The 25,238-nt window shown below is 39.1% G+C and overlaps 1 protein-coding gene across 6 annotated transcripts in view; it reads left to right on the top strand.

The window, feature by feature from the left end:
* RELCH (RAB11 binding and LisH domain, coiled-coil and HEAT repeat containing) overlaps nucleotides 1-24,555 on the top strand; it is a 139,979-nt gene extending 115,424 nt beyond the window's left edge. For 4 of the 6 annotated variants that reach the window (XM_075826727.1, XM_075826723.1, XM_075826728.1 and 1 more), the window contains 7 exons: nucleotides 4,592-4,674; nucleotides 5,306-5,369; nucleotides 6,402-6,540; nucleotides 7,396-7,512; nucleotides 13,225-13,313; nucleotides 16,511-16,581; nucleotides 24,010-24,555. In XM_075826727.1, the coding sequence (XP_075682842.1) occupies nucleotides 4,592-4,674; nucleotides 5,306-5,369; nucleotides 6,402-6,540; nucleotides 7,396-7,512; nucleotides 13,225-13,313; nucleotides 16,511-16,581; nucleotides 24,010-24,130 (684 nt within the window). In that variant the 3' untranslated portion in view covers nucleotides 24,131-24,555. Of the gene's footprint in view, nucleotides 1-4,591; nucleotides 4,675-5,044; nucleotides 5,128-5,305; nucleotides 5,370-6,401; nucleotides 6,541-7,395; nucleotides 7,513-13,224; nucleotides 13,314-16,510; nucleotides 16,582-23,391; nucleotides 23,509-24,009 lie in introns of all 6 variants that reach the window. The other 2 variants (XM_075826724.1, XM_075826726.1) reach the window with 2 other exon arrangements.
* Nucleotides 24,556-25,238: the final 683 nt, after the last annotated feature.

Here is a 25,238-nt window from a genome sequence, read left to right as displayed (position 1 = left end):
GAAAACCTCTGGTAGCTGAGGGCTTGGAGCGGCGCCCCTCGAGCCGGCTGATCGAAATCGCCCGATTAACCCCATCTATAGCGAGCGCCGCATCTAAGTGGTTTTGAAACGGGAGGGGGCTCCCCTCTCACCTCACCGGCACCTGGCATGCCATCGCAGGGTGTCGGTGCTTCTATGGCAGAAAAGTCCCCAGGTCTGCCTCTAGTTAATGCCTACTATGCCATTCCAGAGGCATGACCTAGCAGGTGCCGTTGAAAGTCAAAGGCTTTTCCTGCACCATTTCCTGCAGTTTTTTATGGCATAAAATGGTGCGGAAATTGCTGCGTTTTTCCCATGTTAGGAGATGGAGACCTTTCCTCTGACAAACGCAGCGATTCTCCACACTTTCCGTAGCAGGAATTGACATGCTGCGGTCCGAAAAATACGCACCGCGGGTCAAGCTCTGCTCGTAAATCTTACGTAGCATGTGGATGAGATTTGTTAAGTATCATCTACTATACTTCTACTGTATTCTGCTGCGTTTTTGCCGGCCGAAATTCCGGTCGGAAAAAACGTGGCAATTCCGGAGCGTGTGGACGAGCCCTTACACTGACAGGCAATAATACACTGCAATACAGAAATATTGCAGTGTATTATAAAAGCGATCGCATAGTAAAGTCCCCTAGTGGGACTACTAAAAAAGTTAAAAAAAAAAAAAGTTAAATAAATAAAAACCCGAAAAAAAATGAAAAACACCCTTTTTCCCTTACAAAATGCTTTATGGGGAAAAAAAAAAAGTGTTAAGTTACACATATTTGGGATCGCCGCGTCCGTAACGACCCCAACTCCGTCCGTAATGCTGTAAAAAAAATAAAATCAAAAACAATGCCAGAATTGCGGTTTTCTGTGCATCCTGCCTTCAAAAAAATGTGATAAAGTGATCAAAAAGTCTAATGTACTCCAAAATGGTACCAAAGAAAACTACAAGTTGTCCCGCAAAAAAAAAAGCCTGCATACAACTGCATCGGCGGAAAATTAAAAAAGTTATGTCTCTTCAAATATGGAGACACAAAAGCAAATAATTTTGAAAAAAAAAAAAAGTGCCTTTATTGTGTAAAAGTAGTAAAACATACAAAATCTATACAAATTTGGTATGGTTGCAATCGTAACAACCCGCTGAATAAAGTTATTGTGAAAAAAAAGTGTTTTTACTGTGTAAATTTGTCATTTTGTATCGACACAATCGTAACGACCCGCTGTATAAAGTTATGTTATTTATACCACGCAGTAAACGGCGTAAATTAAGGACGCAAAAAAAAGTGACAATCGCAGGGGTTTTTTCTATTACACCCAAAAAAGTTAATAAAAAAGTTAATCAATAAAATATATGTACCCCAAAATACGGCTATTAAATAAAACAATAACTTGTCCCGCAAAAAAAAAAGTCCTTATGTCCTATGTCGACGCCAAAATGAAAAAACAGTTATAGCTTTTGGAATGAGACGATGGAAGAACGTAAAAAAAAAAAAAAAGCATGCTCATTAAGGTTTAAAATAGTCTGGTCATTAAGGGGTTAAAGGGAGCAACGACAATGAGTGCCGATTGACCAGCTGTACTGTCCATAGACACTCGTTATAAAAGCGGTGAACACGGGCAATATCTGCCTGTGTAAAATCACCTTCACTGACCGTAAATAATTACTCCTTGATGGGATACTTTTTTTTTTCTTTTTGGTCTGTGTGCGCAGTTTACATGATGGAATTTGTTTTTCGCTAGTTATAAAACAACACACAAAGTACATCTTTTGAATCTATTTGACTACATGGGATTATTTAAAATAGGTTTTCCCCTATAAAATCACAAAGAACCATTGTATCACATAAAATAAATTGTGAATCCGTACAACTTCACCATTAGGTTATGCAGATCCGGTAAGATGTCTCAACCCTATTGACTTGAACGTGGATATGAATAGAGGCAATACATTTCAATAAATATTGAGCATGGCGCTTAATTGATTTGAGCAGACAATTCCTTTTGTAGTCCCCTTTTCTGGGCCATACCTGCGGCAGGTGTTGCTAATAATGGTTTGGTTAGTTCGTGTCCTTAACTGACGACATACAAAGTTATTGACGTTCATTGGCTAAAGGCGTATTGTACTTTGTACCTGGCATGAGATTACATACTTCTTCTAGGGGAGCCAGTGGTACTTTCCAAAGAATCTGGAAGTCAAGTTGGCTTTGTGCCTGGTATGAGAATATTTTATTAGGGTTGTATTGGATAGGTAAAATATCTATTTCTTCACATCTCTGATTTAGTTAGCGATTAAGACTACTACAAGTAAACAAACATTTTGTATGATGGTCTATGAAAGTTTTATTCATTTTCATAAAAAATAAAATAAACAAAAAGCAAAGTGGCACAATGTTTGTAGATTATTGGAAGCAGTGTGGTTTGATAACCTAGTTGTTGATTACTTTGTAGTTTACAACGTCCCGTGATCAAGCTCAAAGCAGTCCAGTCTTCCATCTTATTGCCCCTGTCAAGTGACATGAATAGTGTTAGCACTGCATGGTACATTTACTGAAACAAATTAATTTAGAATTGGTCTGTTCATAGTGCAGACAGACCATTCAAATGAGAAAGGGTGAACCGGTGGAGCAGGCATCTTACAAAAATGCCACTTTATTTAAAGGATCTGTCACTAGTTTAGCTAGGATATTGGGCATTACTAATCTACTAGGCGCTGTCACTGATAATGCTAGTGAAACTTGTGTCCAAAAAGTCTATTATTTTAGAAGTTACTTTTTTGTAAATATGCAAATGAGGCTATACTTGACAAGTGGGTGTCAACACCAGCGATTCTCCTGAAGTGGAGCTACCTCACAGCCTCTGACGCTGTCCTATCAGCATCAAGCTGCTTCACACAGTGCGAGAGACTAAGGCTGGAGGGAAAGGGGATCACTTAAACAGACGTATCTCCGGCTGTGGACCACCTAGAATAGTGGTGGCATATTAAAGAGGAGATTCTAATCTTGCATATGACACCAGGATCGCAGTTCTAGCTGTGAATCAGCCAGAGGTATCACCAGTTGAATACATAGTCAGGAATGGAAGCTGTATACTACATGATCACGCTGTGTTGCTGGGCAGGGAAGAGGAGAACTGTATGACGATTGGCCAGAGTGAAAAGAAAGAGTCCCCTCCCATTTGCCAAGTATAGCCAAATTAGCATATTTAGAACAATGCTCATAACTTTGCAAATAATAAACAATTTTCTAACATCACACTGCAGTTATCAGCAGCAAAGTGCTTATATAGGGAATTGATAAACTAGTGACAGATCAGGGAGACGCGCTGCCGACATGATAATAATGTATCGGGGCGATCGATCGGAGTACGACTGCTTGTCCCCACCCATAGCTCCGTGTAAAAGGATCATCGATGTCTCGTTAATCGGCGATCTCTGCAGCGCCCGCTTATCAGCCGGTGTAAAAGGGCCTTAAGCACGTTCCTTGACCAGCTCTAACTGGCATCCCTTTCGTTTTATGGTCAGGTGAGTAGAGTTGGTGTTTACTTATTCAAGTAAAAGATCACAGAATGTGGAAGAGGAAATAGGAAATAAACTTTATACAGTTTTCTGAACTCATTGACCAAGTTCACGTGGGTTATAGAAAAATGTCCGTCCTACTTACCGTAAATCGGTGAACATCTTAAATAGTTTCACCCTTGAGTTTTGGAACCATTTTTATTTTATTTTTTTAATTTTTTAGTCCGACGCATGGTTGACTAAAAGTTGATTCTATAGTAAAGAATGTCAATCCTTTTACACATACGTAAAATACGGTGTTTAAACTAACAAACCTAGCAAAAGCAGAAAATCCAGCTTTTGTCCAGAGAGGAAGTGCCCGCCCCACCTGCAAAGTTTCACTTACCCATTACCTGTGCAGGTTCCCAGGCTGGTTACGATGACCTCTGCTCTGAACTTCTTGAGTTCACTCATAGGCGGCAGACGCAGTCTGCAAGAAAAACTCCCCTTATCTTTCTGGTACTTTTTGTTGTCAGCCAGCTTTTGTGTATATGAATGTGAGTATACAACCAGCAGAACTCAAACTTCTCATTGTTAATTTGTGGCATTCTTAAAATGTCAGTTGCCCCAGGTGCTCCTATGTAGGAGCAGAATATCTGAAATACCTTTTGTTAGGGAAATCTGTAGGTACTTTCCTTTTTTGAATTTTTATTCTGCGAAATGCCTAGGGCCCATTTTTTTTTCTCCTGTAGCTGTTATGTAAAATTTTGAAGGTTAACAAATTACATATTAAAATAAAAACTATTTTAGTTTGTCTGCTTTTCCTAGAAATAGTCTTATCTGTTCGTCTAGATATGATCTTATTGAGCAATCTGCAATGTATCGATTTGTCGATCAATTTCTTCCATTATGTAATTCATGTTCTATTTGATACAGTTGACTATGGTTTTCCAGACCCTTGCCTTATCTTTCTCCTAATCTTTGCATTTTATCTTTCTCCCCCTTTTTCTTGCCTTTTTGCCATTCTGCCTGCTCGCTCTCCTGTGCACCGCACCCTGGCTGTCTCTTGCTCCATCCAATCAGCTTTTGGTGAAGGGGGTGAATGAGACTTTGGTAGCTCAGAGAGTTGTTCCTGCTCTCATCACTCTATCCAGTGATCCAGAAATGTAAGTTTCTTTGCTGCTTTAAACTTTAAGCATCCTGGTTATAGGAAATGCCCATCAGATTACATTATTTTTCATAATCACCGGATCCAATTCTAATTTAGTTAGCTATATATCTATAGAGAATTGTGCAGACTAAAACTGATGGAGCATATCTTACTTACAACAGGATGCTTAATATTTTGACTAACAAGTTTATTAAAATGATATCACAACATTAGTTGTGTACCTTTTTATTACCTCTATGCCTATTATTATGGTGGATTTCAATCAAGAGACCAAGATTTCTACCTGCCCATCCACAGTCACCGCTAGCCAAGATCTATTTTCTTTTTACCAAGCAATTTTTTTATTGCATGTTGACTGGTTACAGCTCATTCTTCGAGGCATGCAAGAATCCTTAATTGACAAGCGAGTTGCTCCGGCCCTTGTTACCTTGTCCAGTGACCCAGAATTGTGAGTTTCAATAACTGACCGTAGTTAATTTTTCTATTTTAAGATTTTTCCTCTCCCTTCAATAACTAGATTTAAATTTAATATCCATTTTTATAAAAGGTACTCTTATGATTTACTCATTTATTTGAGTGTTTTGCATTTAATATAAATAGCAAATTACACTTTTAATCTATTACAGCTCTGTAAGAATAGCTACCATCCCAGCATTTGGTACCATCATGGAGACGGTGACCCAGAGAGAGGTGGGTATGATTGGAAACCCAAGCAAAATGTGAAGTTATTTAAAAACATATTGCTAGACCTGCCTCTGCTGAAATATTTTCTTTGCTACGGTACTATGTGATTATCAGTCATGTAGAATAATTTGTTTGCCATTTTTTGTGAAATATCTCGTGGGTTTAACCTATCCTTTTATCAGTCTGATGGAATGACACCTTAACAAAGTGTGATTAATCTCCGAAAGTCCCAAGAAGGGAAAATAGTCCCTAAACAAAGTTCACTCCTTTGTCATTACGGTTACCTAGCACTATAGAAAATGGTCATAATAATATCATCATGTCATGATATTTTTTCAGCTCGTTCTTCCAACTTGCTATTTTTTTCCACCATTTTCCCTGACTGTGCATTAGAGAAGAAGCTAGACAGGTAGAGCGCTTCTTCTGCAGATTCTTTCTAGTGTTAATATATTCAAAATGGCAATATCTATTACATCGCACACTTGCAAGGAGTCAAGTCATTTACATAATGTGCATTTCTATTAAAGCACATAATCAGGTGATAGGTCCTCCTTAAGATGAAAAACTCGAAGGCAATAGGTTCTTTATAGGGGTGATATATGCATGGAGTTTCTATGTGTGTGGGGATAACTGAAAATTGGCTACCTGAGTTGGTGAAATTAGATTGTGAGCCCCTATTTGGGACAGGCACGGATTTGAGTTTTTACAATCTCTGTACAGAGCTCACTATATGTTGGTTCTATAAAACCAACGGGAAATAATAAATATGAATAATTCAACTTTGAGTAATGGACCTTCGTAAGTCACTGGATTTGGTGGTCTGATGTACATATTACATCTCTGTGCTTATGATGATCTACCTTTTTGATGCATTTCTCAATTATAATTTTTTCATTTATTGATAAAACTATGATGTGTGTCTGTAATTACAACATTGTAAAGAAGTCACAGATTGTAAGTAGCCAGATGGCTTTTCAAATTTGAAATGTACATGTTATGTTTCTAGGATCTAGTTTCCTAATAATTCTTACATTGCAGTTACTAGAGAGAGTAAAAATGCAGCTGGCGTCATTTCTGGAAGACCCCCAATATCAAGATCAGCACTCCTTGCAGATTGAAATAATCAGGACATTTGGAAGAGTTGGACCCAATGCAGAGCCTAGGTTCAGAGATGAATGTGAGTGACGTGGATGATCAGTCCAACTTGGCACGATCCAGACAGGCAATTACCATTCTTGAGTGCACAGAAAGAATATTCCGGCATCTCATTGGGAATGTCTGTGCTTGTTACTTATAGGAAAGAGCTAAACCATCTATAAGGTCTCTTTTACACAGTGGTATTTAGGTCAGTATTTGAAAGCCAAAACCTGATGTGGGACCTATACAGAGAAAAAGTACAATGAGTTTCTTTTTCCGGGCCTACAGTGCTCCACTGGGGGTTATACTGTATTAATTTATAATATGGGTTGGGTATTTTTTTGTCTGCAGATATTTCTGCGCATGGCTTATCTACAGATATTGTCGTCACTGTTTCCTGGTTTACAGATTAAATCTACTACTTGCTACCTTTTTTGCACTTTTAAACCCGATCTTTTTCATATGAGTAGCCTATACATAACCAAAGCAGAGGGGATTTTATTATATTATCATATTAGATTATTCTATAATATGCCAGAATGGATGGTATAAACCTTACATGCAATGTGCTGCTACAAATCTCTGGCTTCAGTCAAAAGGGACAGGCTGTTTTACCTGCTGCTTTTTCCACCATGAGTCATATCTTTGCAGCCTTGACTGATAATAAATACAAAGTTCTGTCTGTATGGTGCTATGATGTTGGGGATCACTTTATTTTAAGACCCTGACCAGCATTTTGGGGACATTTATAGGGTGCAGGTGCAGCTTTCATATAGTATCTTACAGTTGGCTAAATGGAGTGTTTCTTGGGGGCCATGTTCCCTCTAAGTGAGATTGTAAATGCACCGAAGGTTTAATAACTAATATTTATACCTGTGCCATTTCTGACTTCCAGTTGTGCTTCCACATCTACACAAACTCGCTTTTGTCAATAACCAACAGTCTGTGGATTCCAAGAGACTGGACATCGCCACTTATTTATTTGAAGCTTACAGTGCTCTTTCCTGCTGCTGTATCCTTTTTGCTGCTTGTGCCACTTGGCCTTCGGTGGGTGGAATAGTTTTTGTTTGTAAACATTCCAGTTGGTACTATAGTTCTTAATTTTTATCTCAGTCCTACTAAGTCGTCTTTGTGTTGCTTTCAATGTGAAACTTGCTTTGTCCTAAGCAAACCTATTTTAGCATGTGGTAGAAAATAAAAATATGGTGGTTATAATTATCTAATATGTACAGTATTTCCCTTGTCTTCGGTGCTCACTCATGGACCTCTTTGACTGGTAGGATATGGGGCTGATGTATAAAATGCAGCGCATGCCTTGGAGTGAGTGGCACTTTGTACATGTGGTGTGCTGTCCCTGACATCTATAGTACTTGGTGTAGCAGCCTCTCTATGTGGATGTAGACGTATGTTTCTGGCTTGTTACAAACCAGCACAATGAGCTAAACCTAACCTTCGACAATAACCCTGGTCTTAGAAGCAAACAACCCCTGATGCAACAGACCTTTCAAAACTTGGAACATTTCTTATTAAATTGCATAATTTATTTTCCCTTTTTATGATATAATCATTTCTATAGTAGCATTTTAATTAGTTGTAGAACTGCTAATATTTTCAACCATGTCATTTAAAGCTAGCCATACACATTAGATAAATGTTGGCTGAACCGGTAAAAAGCAGAGAATTTACCTCCATATTACAGGACCCAGGTTTTACTTTCATTTCATCAGAGAGCTGTCTAAATCTGTGTGATTCGTTTCTTCTCTGGGAAATACAAAGTGTGTGGGGGAGGAGCAGTTTCTAGACGGCATCTAAATGGTAAAGTGGAGCCTTGTGCTCTGATCTAGTCAGGATTCAGGGTGAACGCGTCAATTTGCTTGTTTTGCCGTTTTGTTGTTTTGCTGCTCCATAGAATACAATGGGGGAATATATTCCCTTATTTTTCTCATAAATTCACCAAAAGTGAATCGGAAATCTTGTGAATTCTCCATTGCATCGTAATTGGAGGGAAATCGGCGCAAATCAAGCGAACAGTTTTGATACCTCCAGCCAGAAGCCTGTACGTCATACAGAATATTGTTATTTATCAGCCATGTAATAAGATTTCCCTGTTTATTATGCAGCCTAGCTAGATGAAGAGGAGATAGTTGATTTGTAAAGGGTAGGGCTTCGTTCACATCTGCGCTAGGGTCCCGTTCCGTTGGAGCTTTCCGTCGGAAAGGGACCCTGACTGACACAAATAGCAGTCGACTACGCTATTGATTCCGTCAAAACGACGGAAACCTTACACAACTGAGACAAACGGAAACCATTAGCACCGGATCCGTCACCATTGTTATTCAGGGTCCCGTTCCGACGGACCGCTCCGAACGGGACCCTGGCGCAGATGTGAACGAAGCCTTAAGCTGTTAGGGGAGAAGTAGACCGCTGCTTCTAAGGGAATAATCTGCTAGAGGACGAGAAAACAGCTTGTAAAGGGTTAATCTGAGATTTACTACATATAAAATTCTCGTAACAATCGCACACTGAACAGCCTGTTAACCCCTTAATGACAAGCCTATTTTAAACCTTAATGACAAAGCTATATTTTATATTTTTTCCATCGTCTCATTCCAAGAGCTATAACTTTTTTATTTTTGCGTCGACGTAGCTGTATAAGGTCTTGTTTTTTGCGGGACAAGTTGTATTTTTTAATAGCAGCATTTTGAGGTACATATCATTTATTGATTAACTTTTTTTGGGGGGGAATAGAAAAAAACCAGAAATTTCACCACTCTTTTTTGCGCCCTAAATCTATTCCGTTTACCGCGTGGTATAAATAACACAAACTTTATTCAGCGGGTTGTTACGATTGCAACGATACCAAATTTGTATAGTTTTTATATGTTTTACTACTTTTACACAGTAAAGGCACTTTTTTTTTCCATATTTGAAGAGTCATAACTTTTTTAATTTTCCGCCGATGCAGTTGTATGAGGGCTTTTTTTTTTGCGGGACAACTTGTAGTTTTTATTGGTACCATTTTGGAGTAGATGTGACTTTTTATAAAAAAAAATTTAAGTCAGGATTCACAGAAAACAACAATTTTTCCATTGTTTTGTTTTTTTATTTTTTTATGGCGTTCACTGTGCAGGTTAAATAATGTAATGGCTTTATGGTCGAGGTCGTTACGGACGCGGCGATACCAAATATGTGTAACTTTTTGCTTTATTTTGTTTTTTTAATAGTAAAGCAGTTTGTAGGGGGAAAAGTGGGTTTTTCATTTATTTCTTTTTTTTTTCAATTTTTTTTTTATTTTTTTACTAGTCCCATCCGACTCATCCGATCGCTTTTATACTTTTGTATTGCAGTGTATTACTGCCTGTCCGTTTAAAATGGACAGGCATCTGCTAGGCCATGCCTCTGGCATGACCCAGCAGGCATTCACTACAGGCAGACCTGGGGGCCTTTATTGGGCCCCCGGCTGCCATCAGAGACACTCGGCGATCTGATGGCCGGGTGCCGGTGGGATGAGTGGGAGCTCCCTCCCTCTCTCCAAAACAACTCAGATGCGGCGCTCGCTATTGAGCGCCGCATCTGAGGGGTTAAACGGGTGAGATCGATACGTATATCGATCTCACCCATTCGAGCAGGGAGATTTAACGGCTCCCTGCTCTGTTTATTCTGAGGCAGCACCGTAAAAAGGCTTATGCTTGAGAATAAAGCCCATTAGTAGCCGCCGTGAAAAGTTGTATTGGCGGTCACTAACGGGTTAAACGTTCAATTGTGCCCAGCATATGTTGATTGTTGCCCCTGAGCACTCTCAACCTGCCTGACGTGCCAATGCACACTTGTGTCGGATCATTACAGCAGCATAGAGTTTACAAAGCGTAAAGTAACATGAGCTGTCCTGGCGCTCAGAGAGAGTAGTTGACAATAAGGCCTGGTTCACACGACCTATTTTCAGATGTAAACGAGGCGTTTTATGCCTCGTTTTACGTCTGAAAATAGGGCTACAATACGTCGGCAAACATCTGCCCATTCATTTGAATGGGTTTGCCGACGTACTGTGCAGACAACCTGTCATTTACGCGTCGTCGTTTGACAGCTGTCAAACGACGACGCGTAAAAATACATCCTCGGCAAAAGAAGTGCAGGACACTTCTTTCAGACGTAATTTGAGCCGTTCTTCATTGAACTCAATGAAGCACAGCTCAAAATTTACGGCTGTCAGAGAAGCCTCGCAAAATGTGAGGAGGAGCATTTACGTCTGAAACGAGGCAGCTGTTTTCTGCTGAAAACAGTCTGTCATTTCAGACGTAAAAGCCTGCTACCGTGTGCACATACCCTAACTCTTCAATCAGAGGACATTTTTTGAGGCTACTATGTTTGTCTTGCTACGAATGCCCTTAAAAGAGATGCAAAGATTATTGCAAAGTGATTTCATTTGTTTTTATATTTAGGTTAGTTCGCATGCATTTCTATTATGATGTCTTAATTTATAATAACCATGAGCGGAAGCTTCTACGCAGCATGGTTCTCTCAGGCCATCTAGGACTCGGCTAATGCTTTACTCCAAGCAAACGTGTTAACATTCTGTCTCGTGCTACAGGAAACTTACGTTCTGTATTTTAGAAGTGTTGCCGCCACAAAACTTCCTGAATACTCAATTTAAAATTAGCTCAGTGAGTTATGCCAGATTTTTGATGATAGCTCTCTTATAAATTGCAGGCTTTGTGCCTATAAACGAGAAGTTCCACTGATGTGTCAATCAATAACTGCTTCCTTCCCAACACCTTCCCCTTTTGTTATCTTGCATCAACAGTTTATTTTATTATTTCATTATATCAATTATTCTGCAAAAGTTTTGTTGGTTGTTAGATCTTTATGATAAATTAGCTTGGCGTCCTCATTTCTAGTGAAATTGTAACGCTCCATATTAAACTAAAAGCCCAAGGGCATAGCTGGATGCTGTTCCCTGGCTACCATAGTCAGAACTTGGATGACGTCTGGAAGACCATGAAGTAGAGTCACACGGCGTAGCGGGATATCTCAGGAATGGTGAAGTAGATTAGCGACGTGCTGGAGACGTTTGAAAGCTGGCAGGAACAATGAATGACTGAGACCGTTAATGAATTGGCGCAGGTTAACTTTGGGTATAGAGAAAAGAAATCCCTAGTTCTTCACCCTTGACCCTCACAATGAGTTATGGATTTGACAGTAGGATTTCCAGGTTGAGACTTCCCAGGTTAGTCCCCAATAGATGGTCAGGCGTCAGATGGCGTGTATGAAATGTCTCGTGGTCAAATAGATCCAGGTTATTAACAGGTAGGCATCCTTCAGTACAGTAATCCGTATCAGGAGACTAGGTCCGGTTCAGGCCAGAGGTCGGCAAATGGATGAATGAGATCAAGCGCGAGACAAAAGCTGTGTCAGACACAGGAAAATCATAAAGCACAAACGCCAAAGGAGTGATTCCCCTTTAAGGGCCTGAGAAACTGACGTTACGGCTCCAGACAGCTAACCGACATAGAGATGGGTTTTAATTAATTTTTTTAGCACTCTACCTGTAATGGGATTTATTTACCTGTGAGTGATCTTGACTCCAGCCTCTAACATTTGTAACTTTTCTCACATAACTTTAATTTGCCATTCAAAAATTAATCTGGTCAATTGTTAACCTGGTTTTAAAGTCAATTTATTTGCGCATATGCCGATCATGTTGGCTAGATTCATACGGGCGTTACACATCTCGGACGTGATGCATCCGTACTCTGTGCTGCGGGATGCGATATCACGCATCCCCCATAGACTACAGACTATGGAGGGATGCGTGAAGCGTGAAAAAATAGGACATGTTCTAATATTTTCACGGACCCTTCACACGGTCCATTGAAACAACGGCCGTATGAACAGCCACGTTGAATTATATAGGTCCGTGTGACATTGTTTCAACGGCCGTCACACGGACGTTTAACGCGTTCATGTGAATAAGGCCTACGGCATACAAATTAACAAGAGATTTTGTGAATGATATTCACGAGAATATTTGTGATCTAATCCCCTGTTGGTCATAGGAAGAGCTCAAAAACTCGTGCCCAGTTCTTGACCCAATCCCCAAAATATTGTGCCATGTACGGTCCATTTTAGTGTGTGGTATGTATAGGAAGTAGGGACAAAAAATTGTAAGAACTAATGAGATTATTGACAAAAGTCGATGAACACCTGGATTGGGAATATGTAACCGTTCAAAGTAAAATGATATACTCTGGTTGTCTGTTCTATTTCTGTATGGTGGTTCCTTCTAGATTTTGAGAATAAAAACGTTTCACATTAATGTGATGGGTATACTGGCTTTGCTGTTCCAACTAGTCGTGTCATACAGGTACAGATTATATATCTTCTGGATAAAGACAAATGGAAAAAGAAGTCCAAGAATGACTAGGATCATGTGAGGACAGCTCCTACATTATGGAACATGATGATTTAGGTATGAACCTTGTAAAAAATTTAAAGCTATTGTGGAAAGAACTAGTGGCGAATGCAAGACTTCTCCAGGGATACAGATTGCTCACACTGATGGAATTCGACTACATTTGTCCATATGGGAGGAAAAAAATGTGTTTGCCATAGCAGCTATCTCTCACATCTGTTTCTTGGATAACCTTTTAAAGGGTTAATAGATGATTATATATTTAAGTGACTGCAGAACAATATGTGTAGACCACCTTAACCTTGCATATGTCAGTCATATCAGAAGAGCTGATGGTAAATCACTTTCTACCGGGTCTCAGGTGTCTGCGTGTTGACATGGAACATCTTTCCCCTGAACATGAGGTAAGCAAACTTGACTTGTCTAAAGATGCATCATATTTTCATTCAGGTGATTATTCCCCTATTTTCTACATATTGAGATTAGTAGTTTAAAATGTTGGGATTACCAAATGGTTCTTTTGGAGACTTTAGGAGTCTTCTATCATGTATAACATGTGTAATGCGCTTTTTTTTTCTTTCTTTGTTTTATACATAATTCAAGTATTAGATATTACTACAACTTCCTGAATAGATCTACGTGACACTTGTTATAGTTTATATTTACTTTGTAATGTTTGTCTAATAACATAGTTAGTGTGAATTAATAGACCATTTATAACCCTTTTAACCCAATATATATTCAGTCAAACACTGAAGTAAAAGGCTGAGCTACTATGTGTGTAATTTATTGCTCCCTGATGTTTATATGGTCTATCTCTTATTGAACTTTATCAATCCAAGTAATTCCAATCAGAATGTATATGATTACACTTGTATATCACCATTATATAGTGTATATCAAAGTGGATATCAAGGACATCCAAAGGCGATAGCGTCCTCTATAAACTATCTTTTATTGACCTCGCATCAGTATACAGGATACAGGAAAAGAAGAAACGTTTCGACCATCCATGTGGTTCGGTCTTTCTCAGGCTTGAGTTTAAAAAAGACACAGCCATGTGTAGGTTTGAAATGTTGATTCTTTGCCTGTATCTTGTATACTGATGGGAGATCTATAAAATATAATTTATAGAGGACGCTAACGTCTTTGTATATTCTTTTACGTAACATACTAGAGGATTTGAGGACCATCCACCATTTGCAAATCTGCGTCCAATTGTTTACTACCTGGTGCTGACCTACCCTGCATTTCGTTTAGAAATATGTTGAATTCATTACAGTCTGGGGATATTACTTCTCCTGTTCCGGTCTCCCTCAAAATGTTATGCCCCTATCATCTATACTTTCCATACTTAATAGGTCCGCACCTAACAGATGGCCGTCTGCCTTTTCTCTACATTGTTTACGCAAGTCCCATAGAACTATATGGTAGTTACGGAAACCGCATAGATCGCATCCTACGCTGCTTCCGTAACTGCCATTCACTACTATGGAAGTTATAGAAACTGCGTAGCTCAGCGAGCTATGCTGTTTTCGGAACTCCCAACCATATAACCAGGAAGTGGCTGGGAGTCAGCGAGATCAGACAAAGCTAAAATGGGGTTTAGGGGGCCCAATTCTAGAAATAGGTGCGGGTCTCAGAGGTGGGACCCGCATATATCGGACATTTATGACATATCCTGTGAATATGTCATAAATTTCTCATGGGAAAACCCCTTTAAGGTCCTCTTATACGGCCGTCCTGGGCCGTGTAAACGAGCGCCGATCAACGAGACAACTCATTGATCGGCGCTTGTTTGCTCCTATTGCAAGGAGCTACATATGAGTACGAGCGCTTACAATTGTTACTCCGATCGCTCGTCCCCATACATTATTATGTCGGCAGCACGTCTACCTGTTTACACAGGGAGATGTGCTGCCAGCAACGATAATATTTTACCGTTTTAAAACTATACGATCAGCAGATGAACGAGCGTTTTCAGATCTTGACCTGCAGTGCAGATTTTTAAATCCACAGCATGTCCATTTGTGTTGCAGACTTTCCTCATTGAATTTAATGGGTAGGTCAAAATCTGCAACCACTTCAAATTTTTACGGAATTTTGCTGCAGATTACCAGAAGACCTGCAGCAAAATCTACAGGTCCAGACAATTTAAAACAAAAAAAAACAAAACACTACACTGTCCTTGCCATACTTCTGCCACTCCTATGGTAACCCTAACCTGGTACCTCGATGGTCTCTGTATCCTAGCCTCCAGTAAAGAGGTCGTGTAGACACTTGACTGCTGCAGTGGTCAAATGATTGCATCCTGGCCTCCAGCAATGAAGTGTCAAGACCAGCAGGGGACCAGGTTAGTGTTACCATAGGAGCGGCAGAAGATTGGAAGGTGAGTAAACATTTTTTTATTTTAACTGTTCCACAACGGCAAATGTGCACCAAGTCCACCCAGATTTGCTGCAAAAAGTTTCAACCGCAAATCTGGTACATGTGAATGTACCCTTATGGTGCAGCATTAATTAGATATTATGGTGGGGCTATTGCACACTTATAATACAGCATTGAGGAGAAATCCTGGTAAGGCAGTCATTCTGTCGATTCAAAGGGTCCTTCTACACTGACCCATTTTGGCCGTAACAACGAGCGCCGATCAACGAGACTACTCGTTGATCGGCGCTCGTTTTTACAAGCATCTATTATCAGAAATGTATGGGGACGAGCACTCCTTACTGCGATTGCTCATCCCCATACATTTCTATCATGTCGGCAGCGCATCTCCCTGTTTACGCAGGAAGCTGTGCTGCCGACAAAGATATTTTCTGCTGCATATACGATCAGACGATGAACAAGCTTTTGCTCGTTCATCGGCCGATCGTTGCCCTGTTTACACAGGGTAATGATTGGGAACGAGCCTTCTGTGAATGATCATTTGCTCGATAATTAACCCGTGTAAAAGGGCCCTAACATCCATATTGGTTTAAAGTTCATTTTCTAATGTTTATAGGCTTTGCATGTGTTTCTAGGCTTTTCTACTAAAGGGGCATTTAGACAGGACGATTATCGGGCAGACGAGCGTTAATATAATGCTCTTTGCCGATAATTACCCTGTGTAAAAATGGCGACGATTAGCAGATGAACGAGCAAACGCTCAATCATCTGCTGGTCGTATCGTTTTTAAAAAAAAAGTTAAAGATTATCATTGTCAGCAGCGCATCTTGGTGTGTAAACAGGGAGACGCGCTGCCAACATGATGATAATGTATGGGGTCGAGCAATCTGAGTAACGACCGCTCGTCCCCATCCATAGCTCCGTGTGATAGGAACCAGCGAGCGCCGATGAACGATGTCTCGTTGATCAGCACTCGCTGCACCGGCCGAGTGTCGGCCGGTATAAAAAGGTCATTAACTGTTTTGCAGTATCTAAAAGCTTGCCTTATCCATGTTTATGGATACGTTTTCCAACAGGTTAAACAATGATCCTCTTAACAGTTGTCTTGTGCTTAGCACCATACAGCTTGTTTTTCTTTTAGACAAAGAGAAAATGTAATGTGTACAGCAATGCTCTAATCTTTGAGTCGTCTGTCTTCTTTTTTTTTTTTCAGGTTATTTTAAGCTCTATGATAAAAGAATGTGAGCAGAAGGTGGAGAACAAGACTGTTCAGGAACCTCAAGGGTAGGTGCCCATGTCGTTTTATTTTTAATAGTAAATTCTATTTTATTATATTATTCATTTGTAGCCCTAACTCTAACAAAGAGCTTAAAGGGAATGTGTTGCCAGAAAAACATGTTTTTTTTTAAAAAATTAAACATTTAGTGTGTGGGTGATTAAACATTGTTCAAATTTTTTTTATTTTTTTCGCGAGTCAGGAAATATTATAAATTTTTTCTAATTTATAATACTACCCATTTTTGGTCACTAGATGGAGCTAGTTCCCAAAATTGCAGCATTGCAACATTGGGTTAAAAGCCCTCGCTCTAGTGAGCTCTCAGCATCCCCCCCTCCTTTATCCTGGCTAGTGCCGGGATAAACGAGGGGTTTGAAAGGTTTAACCTCCTACACTGTGTGTCGCCATTTTTTGAGGTAACCCACAGTGTAGTAGGTTTACATACAGTAGTAAACACACACAAACACTAACATACATTGAAATCTCTTACCTGCTCCTGCCGCCGCGGCTCCCTCCGGCCCGTCCGCTCCCTTTGCTGCCGCTGTTCCATGTGCACAAGTCCGGAAGCCGCGACCGGAAGTAGTAATATTACTGTCCGGCCGCGACTTCCGGTCCACAGGAAAATGGCTCCGGACGGCGCCAATTTCGAATAGGACTGTGTGGGAGCGGCGCATGCGCAGTTCCCACACAGACGCCGTACACGGCAGTCAATGGGACGGGAGCCGTTCGCAGTCCCTATGGGACTGTGGCTGCCGTATTCCATGTCTGTGTGTGTCGTTAATCGACACACACAGAAATGGAACAAAAAATGGCAGCCCCCATAGGGAAGAAAAAGTGTAAAAATAAGAAACAGTAAAACACAAACACACAAATGAAAATAAACGTTTTTATTAAAGCACTAACATCTTTAACATATAAAAAAATTATTTGTGATGACACTGTTCCTTTAAAGACTTCATTACAGTAAATTTTATTCATACAACTTTCATTTACGTTAGATATAAATGACCGTATATTTTTCTATAATTTGTGAAGGTTTTTCTATTACTCACATTTTCGTTACCAAATACTAGCAAGTAAAGAACAGAAAGTCATTACACATTAATTTATATGTTAACTTAAGAGGAAGAAAATTAAATGTAAAAAAAATACACTTGGTTGACATTAAAAAGTATTCCAGCCAATTAAGAAACAGCAAGAGTGATTTTTTTTTTCCTTTTTAACACATATTGCCTTAGTAACCCCCCTCCCATTCTAATTATGTAAAACTAAGTGCTGCATCAAAACGATAAGAAAAAAAATAAACCTTTAACAGGACTTGTTTCAGATCCCATTAAAATAAAACTGAGAAACTTCAGCCATAAAAAGTTTTTGCAGCATTATGGTTCTGATTATGGTCTTAAGCTTAAATGAACACTAACTTTCCAACCAATTTATGCTAATCTAATAGTATACCTGATATAGAACAACTTTGTAATTTACGGTCTATTAAAATGTAGGTTTCATCCATCTAAATTTTGTGTGAAGTTACCGCCACTAGGTGTCTCCCTTCCTGCAATCTGCTGTCCACCCCTTGTTTTTTAAGCAAACAACTTCCCTAGATACAGAACAGAGGAGATGGACTGCAGGATGTGAGGGAGTGTCTCTTCACTACCTGCCAATAGAAGTCTATGAAGAGGAAGGGGAGTAGGGCCAGAGAGAGGAGACACAGACATGCTGCCCATACAAGTCTATGGAGAGGGGAGGGGGAGCAGAAGTAGAGTGCATGAGACGCACACAGACATGCTGCAACTTCCTGGTAAGTGTTATATCTTACCCCAGTAAGATGCACTCCGCTACACTGCTTAGTACTGCTGTGTAATCTACTCCATGCTGCAGAAGCTTCTTTGAAAATGTGATTGAGATCGGAGAGCAGGATTCCCCCTTCTCTGTGTGCAATGTATAGAAGACATGATAGCAGTTACACTCCCCCCACTAGCTCAGAGAAAACAGAGAATTAGAAAGAGAGACTGCAGAGGGGAGAACTGCTAAAATAAATGCAGAATAGTTATATAACGGCCAGAAATTGTTATTCCTCATGTATACACATATGACAGTTTGTTCTGAAAAGATAAAGATGCCCATAGCATTCACCCAATTAAATTTCAGTTCGTGAGGATGCACAATTCCAAATGTCCAAAAATTCCACTAAAGACTATCACATGCTGTAAAACTTCATGACCGCATCCAAATGGCAAAAAAAGTGCAAGTGTTTATTAACACATCCCAATTCAGCATGCAACGTTTAGACTCGCACGGGAGTCTTTGTAAAGCATTCTTTGCTTGACAAAGACTCGTGTTCGATTCTAAATGTTTCAGCAACTAAACTAATAAGGGGCATGGAGAATCTAAGTTATGAGGAAAGATTAAAAGAATTAAACCCTATTTAGCCTTGAAAAGAGACAATTAAGGGGGGACATGATTAACTTATATAAATATATGAATGGCCCATATAAGAAATATAGTGAAAACTTCAAAAGACAAGGGGGCACTCCCTCCGACTGGAGAAAAAAACGTTTAATCTGCAGAGGCGACAAGTCTTCTTTACTGTGGGAACGGTGAATTTATGGAATAGTCTACCGCAGGAGCTGGTCACAGCAGGGACAGTAGATGGCTTTAAAAAAAAGGCTTAGAAGATTTCCTAGAATTAAAAAAATATCAGCTAATATGTCAATTTATAGACGACTTGTTTGAATATTGATCCAGTCAGATTAAAACTTCCTCTGAATTAATAGGGGTAAAACAGAGTTCTATAATTCCTCCCACCCTTTCCCTTTCTCCCATCCCTTGGTTGAACTTGATGGACATATCTCTTTTTTTCAACCGTACTATGTAACCTTCGTTCTAGTGAACAGTGGGGCTTTCAGTGGAGGGGCCCCCATCAGTTATACATTAATCAGTTCTCCTGTAGGGGAAACGTGTAGGCTCAGGGACATTCCCCATGTCATTGGGGATTGGAAAAGCCGGTTGTGCTGATCACCGGGACAACCTCTTATTATTATTATTATTATTATTATTATTATTAATAATAATAATTTGCTTTTCACAGGTACACACATGAAGGTATTTGGAAATTGTAGGTTTTTATAAGTGGCTGGAAGGAATCTACTGCTCTGTGGCTTATTTCAGATCTGTAAATGGAGAGGATGGAGTGAGTTGCTCAACATTAGATAGGAGGCTGTTCATAATTTTGGTAGTGTATATTTGTGGAATAACTTTGGGTATATTGTTGGCCAAGTGGCATTACTTTTGCGGCTGCTCTCCTTGACTCCTCTATCCTTTTTTTCCCAGAACTAAATACATTTCCAATAAAAGTCATAACTAATTATCCACCGACTGGTTTTCTATTCGTTATCAGCGGCAGACTATTCGCTAGTGTTTTAAAGAGGCTCTGTCACCAGATTTTGCAGCCCCTATCTGCTATTGCAGCAGATAGGCGCTGCAATGTAGATTACAGTAACGTTTTTATTTTTAAAAAACGAGCATTTTTGGCCAAGTTATGACCATTTTCGTATTTATGCAAATGAGGCTTGCAAAAGTACAACTGGGCGTGTTGAAAAGTAAAAGTACAACTGGGCGTGTATTATGTGCGTACATCGGGGCGTGTTTACTACTTTTACTAGCTGGCCGTTCTGATGAGAAGTATCATCCACTTCTCTTCAGAACGCCCAGCTTCTGGCAGTGCAGATCTGTGACGTCACTCACAGGTCCTGCATCGTTTCGGCACCAGAGGCTACAGTTGATTCTGCAGCAGCATCAGCATTTGCAGGTAAGTAGCTACATCGACTTACCTGCAAACGCCGATGCTGCTGCAGAATCATCTGTAGCCTCTGGTGCCGACACGATGCAGGACCTGCGAGTGACGTCACAGCGTGATCTCTGGAGAACACGGCTGTGTCTGCACTGCCAGAAGCTGGGCGTTGTGAAGAGAAGTGGATGATACTTCTATACACAACGCCCAGCTAGTAAAAGTAGTAAAAACGCCCCGATGTACGCACATAATACACGCCCAGTTGTACTTTTACTTTTCAACACGCCCAGTTGTACTTTTGCAAGCCTCATTTGCATAAATACGAAAATGGTCATAACTTGGCCAAAAATGCTCGTTTTTTAAAAATAAAAACGTTACTGTAATCTACATTGCAGCGCCGATCTGCTGCAATAGCAGATAGGGGCTGCAAAATCTGGTGACAGAGCCTCTTTAACACAACAGATTATAAAACCTAAGATATCCTGGAATAAACCCAACTGCCTTAGTTCTCAGGAATATTCTGCAGATTAGTAGAGATCAAGGTCAACTATTTTACTGATCTTTAATATTTGTTAGTAATGAAGCTTTTGTTTCAAGTAATAAACCACTTTTAAACTTTTTAGTTAAAAATAGTCATTTCCTTCCCTTTTATACAGTTAAACAGTGCATTCTTTTACTTATTTTTGTTAGTAAATCGTGCTCTACTTTAGTAGAAACAATAAGAATCACTTTGCCATTGTTCATGAAGCCCAGCTGGTCTGAGTGCTATTGTATGAGGACTCCAAAAATTCATGTTTACATACTAAATATATTGTATATCTGCTAATATAGGGACATCATAGGAACCCCAGAAATGATAGTGTGGGATTGGTGACTCGAGCCCAAGAGTATTCACCTCTGGTTTCATCAGCTGTGATGTGACTACAGACACCGCATGCTTACGATACATGTAATGCACGTTATTGTATTTTTTTTTTGTGTAGTTTCTTGAATAGGCAGACTTTATTTTATGTCTTTGTGTTATATATAGTGGTATAAAAAGGAGTGGATGTAGATATAATAGCTGAGATTTACCGCATAATTAGATGTAAGTTGACCATTTTGTGATGTGCGCATTACTGCAGAGAACATAAGAATTAGTCGTCCTGAAAAGGGAAGTTCCCTTATGGTTCCATGTTGCTTCCCGCCCTGTAGGTTCCTCTTTTTACTTTTTCCTTCCAGATTTCATTTGAAATGGTTTCTTACTGAGGTCTAAGGTTTGCAAAAGTATTTAAGTATAGTATTGTGTAAATATATGCTCGCATAGCCTTTTCTTAAATTTTCCCTATATTGGAGCCTGAATGGTTCCCAAATATAGGCACCCTGAAGCTGTACTCCTGAGAATTATGGCACTCAAACTAAAGTCAAACATTAGATGGTCACTGTGGCTTCTTGCATGGTTATCTTTGATTACTCAACTTGCTTAACTAAGCTCATGAGGAAAAAAATAAATAAAATATATATATATATATATATATATATATATATATATATATAATTTTCTTTAAAAATATTAAACCATGTAAAACATATTCAACTGTGCCACTCTGAGTGCTAGTGTTTTATCCATTACCAACCTCCCCCACAGAGGAGAAAAAAAAGCTCATAATAAAATATAAACTTTAATCAAATATATTAATTAAGTTCTAAATTACAATGTACAACCCAGAGTAAAATAAAAAAATTGACACAATTCTATTAGGATACGTGATTATATGTTTGGTCTATGCACATGGACATCATGTTTATTTAATTTATTTCTGCAAGCAGAAATTCTCCTACAAGGAGAAATTTTGCCTAGTTTTTATTTGAATGTAGAGATGACCTTTTATTTGTAATTTCTGCTCAGTCTTGTAAGATGCCATAGTATCAAATAGTTCTGAATTAAAGGGGTTGTCTGGTTTTATCAAAGTAATGTTATTTTTTGTATAGTTAAGTAATACAATTTTCCAATATAGTTTCTGTATTAATTCCTCACCGATTTCAACATTTCTGCTTGTTGTTACTCAGCAGGAACATTCATTTTCAGTGGATAAAATTTGGTTCAAGGCCGTGTGATGGAGACACAGGTGCAGGGCTGGTTATAGTATGTGTATCAGAGCGGTGTCTTCTAATGAATCCAGAAACGGCACCATACTACAAAGCTGTGGGCACTCTGTGTGCAGCTGTATGGTGCCTCCGTACACCACTGCATTATGGAAATAAGCAATACTTCTAGGGGAGACTACCTCCGTAATATGGCATCTGATGGGGACTGTTTTTTTTTTTGTTTTTTTTTTAATAAGATCGGAGGCGTACAGAGGTGCATTTTGACCCAATAAACCTATAATGGCTCCATACAAATCGGATATTATACAGAACTGTAACACGCGCCCTTTGTCTAAAGCTCGAAAGTCTTTTAATATAGTTTATAATTTTAGTTCCTTTAAGAACGTTGTTCTAGATATTACATTTAATTTGGCGAGAGGGGTACAATATATGTTAGGAGAGAGGTTAAGTTATGCATAGAATAATTTCAACTTGTAGCCTTGAGCAGTACCTTCAGGTGGCCATCACATTTTTTAAATACACCTGAATATGGCAAATGTTTTCTGCATTCACTTGAATGAGCTTTAGTTGAGAATCTGGGACACAATGATATATCCTTTAAACATATTTTTAGGGTAGAACGTTTTTGGGAATTATATGCTGGAGCCATCTTCCAAGTAATTTTATTTACAATCAAGTAAAAAAAAAAATCTGATTTCAGTTTGTCTTTTAAGCTAAAGTATTGTGTGATCATATTACTAAATCCAAGCGTTCCAGATTGCTGATGGAGCATGTCAAGACCGTATTGGAGAGTTAAAAGCTGGCTGAGAACATTCTTCAAATCTATTTTAGTGCTGTCATTCTGTCTTCTCCCAAAGTATTCTCCATTTCCTTGTTGCCCTTACTGCATTGCACTTTACGTCTTTCTCTCTACTCTCCGCTTTTCTTGCTCTCATTCCAGAATGCTCTCAGCCTGTCTTTTTCCGGCCAATCTGTTTTCCATGCCGTCGTGTGCTCGTGCTCCAACCTGGAACGTTTGGTCCCTGTCCAAGTCAGGAACCGAAAAGAAGGGTTAGAAGTGAGTTTTTCTACAGCTTTATGTGCAATACTTATATCTGCCAGAGGTTTCTTTCTAAATTAGATTATTCTCTGATCAATGTCTTGTGCTCAGCTCTTTAGTGCCAGTGGAGAGCAGTTCCCTTGAAATTAGATTTATCATGGCTGCTCTTACGGCACTGGCAGCTGCTGTTTGGACATCTGTATTCTGTCAATTTAGACAGCAGAGGGGCTGTTGTGATGGCCATCTGCATAATGGGATAACAAACCTAGAGCTTCATTTTAAGAATCTCAAATGTACAGTATCAGTTTGAGGCAGCGTTGAAAATATGAAGAATTCATGTGCAAGTCACATGAGTTTGGGACCTCGTTTGACAAGTCTGTAGAGTCCATAATGCTACATTTCCCCAGAATTTGTTAGGCCTTGTCTACAAATTGTTTTAAATAAAATGTATCATTTTCAGTTCTGGTTGTGGCGCTACATTTTATTTTGTCTTGTCTCTTGTGTAATTCTTTATTTTAGTTCTATGTCGATTGCTGCAAGCCTTGTGAGCGAAGATACAAAAACCAAGTTTTTGAACAAAATGGGCCAGCTGACCACATCCGGTGCAATGTTGGCAAACGTTTTTCAGCGGAAGAAGTAAATGGCTTCCAGCTAGCCAATAAAACACTAAAGATGGACCACTTGCTCCTCGTACTTGAAGTACTTGCCTTTTTTTATTTTTATTTTTTCTCCTATCTTACGTTCTTGTAATATATTTTATTGAAAACTCCAAAGATATTTGCACTTCATTAGTATATCCGCATGTCCGTTGATTTGGGAGTTACTACTGTAGATGAAGTTTAAGCAGGATCTTTAGCCTATACCATGTCTTCGTTCTGTGTTTTGTCTATTTTTTTTTTATACATAAGAAAAAAAATATATATATATAAAGTGAAAAAGTATTTTTTTCTGAAAGGAATATTGACAGTTCTGTTATATACTGCACACATTGCAATGGTACTTAAATAATGTAAATTAAACTCATTGTCATAAAGTAATAAAGTGAGAGATTGATCTGTATTTAAATTATGGTTATACCGATCAGTTTATTGTATTTGTAAATGAATAAGAGAAAAGCCAGCGTTACCCTGTGCCTTTTTTGGATTCGTTCTCAATGAGACCATGGTAGAAGAATATACATAAAAACTCACACATCGCTGAGGCTTTTCTACAATTTCTTCTCATGTGTTTTTTAGTTAACATTTCTTTATTTCATTATTTAGAAATGGAGTGATACCACTGTGTCATTGTAGATTAGAAGCTTGATGAGTCTTAGATTTTAATGGGAACAAAAAATGTAAATACTAATTTAATGTCCTCTTCGAAAGACAATTCAATATAAAACAAAAAAAAAACCTGTTACTGACTGTTTTATTATGGTTTTACTTCACCTTACGATCATTGACATGATGATAAAAGATGGACAATTAATTCAGACATTTGCGGATTTTTCAAAGATTTTCGGAGTGGATTCAGCACCAAAATCTGCAAAAATTTACAATACAATTTATGTGGATGGGGTGTTCGAAAACCCCACCCACATGCAGCAGCAAAAAAAATCTGTGCAGAATTCAGGGCATGATGTGGCAAAATCTGGGGTGGAAATACTCTGCTATATGTGGTCATCCCCTAAGAAGTTACTATGTATTGTTGAAATTCAGCTGTCAGAGTGTGTTTGAATCCCCTTCCCCAGTTCTCTAAATTACTTA

The sequence above is a fragment of the Rhinoderma darwinii genome, chromosome 5 (assembly GCF_050947455.1).
Source record: "Rhinoderma darwinii isolate aRhiDar2 chromosome 5, aRhiDar2.hap1, whole genome shotgun sequence".
Taxonomy (NCBI): Eukaryota; Metazoa; Chordata; class Amphibia; order Anura; family Rhinodermatidae; genus Rhinoderma; species Rhinoderma darwinii.
This window is presented reverse-complemented; position numbering and strand designations above follow the sequence as displayed.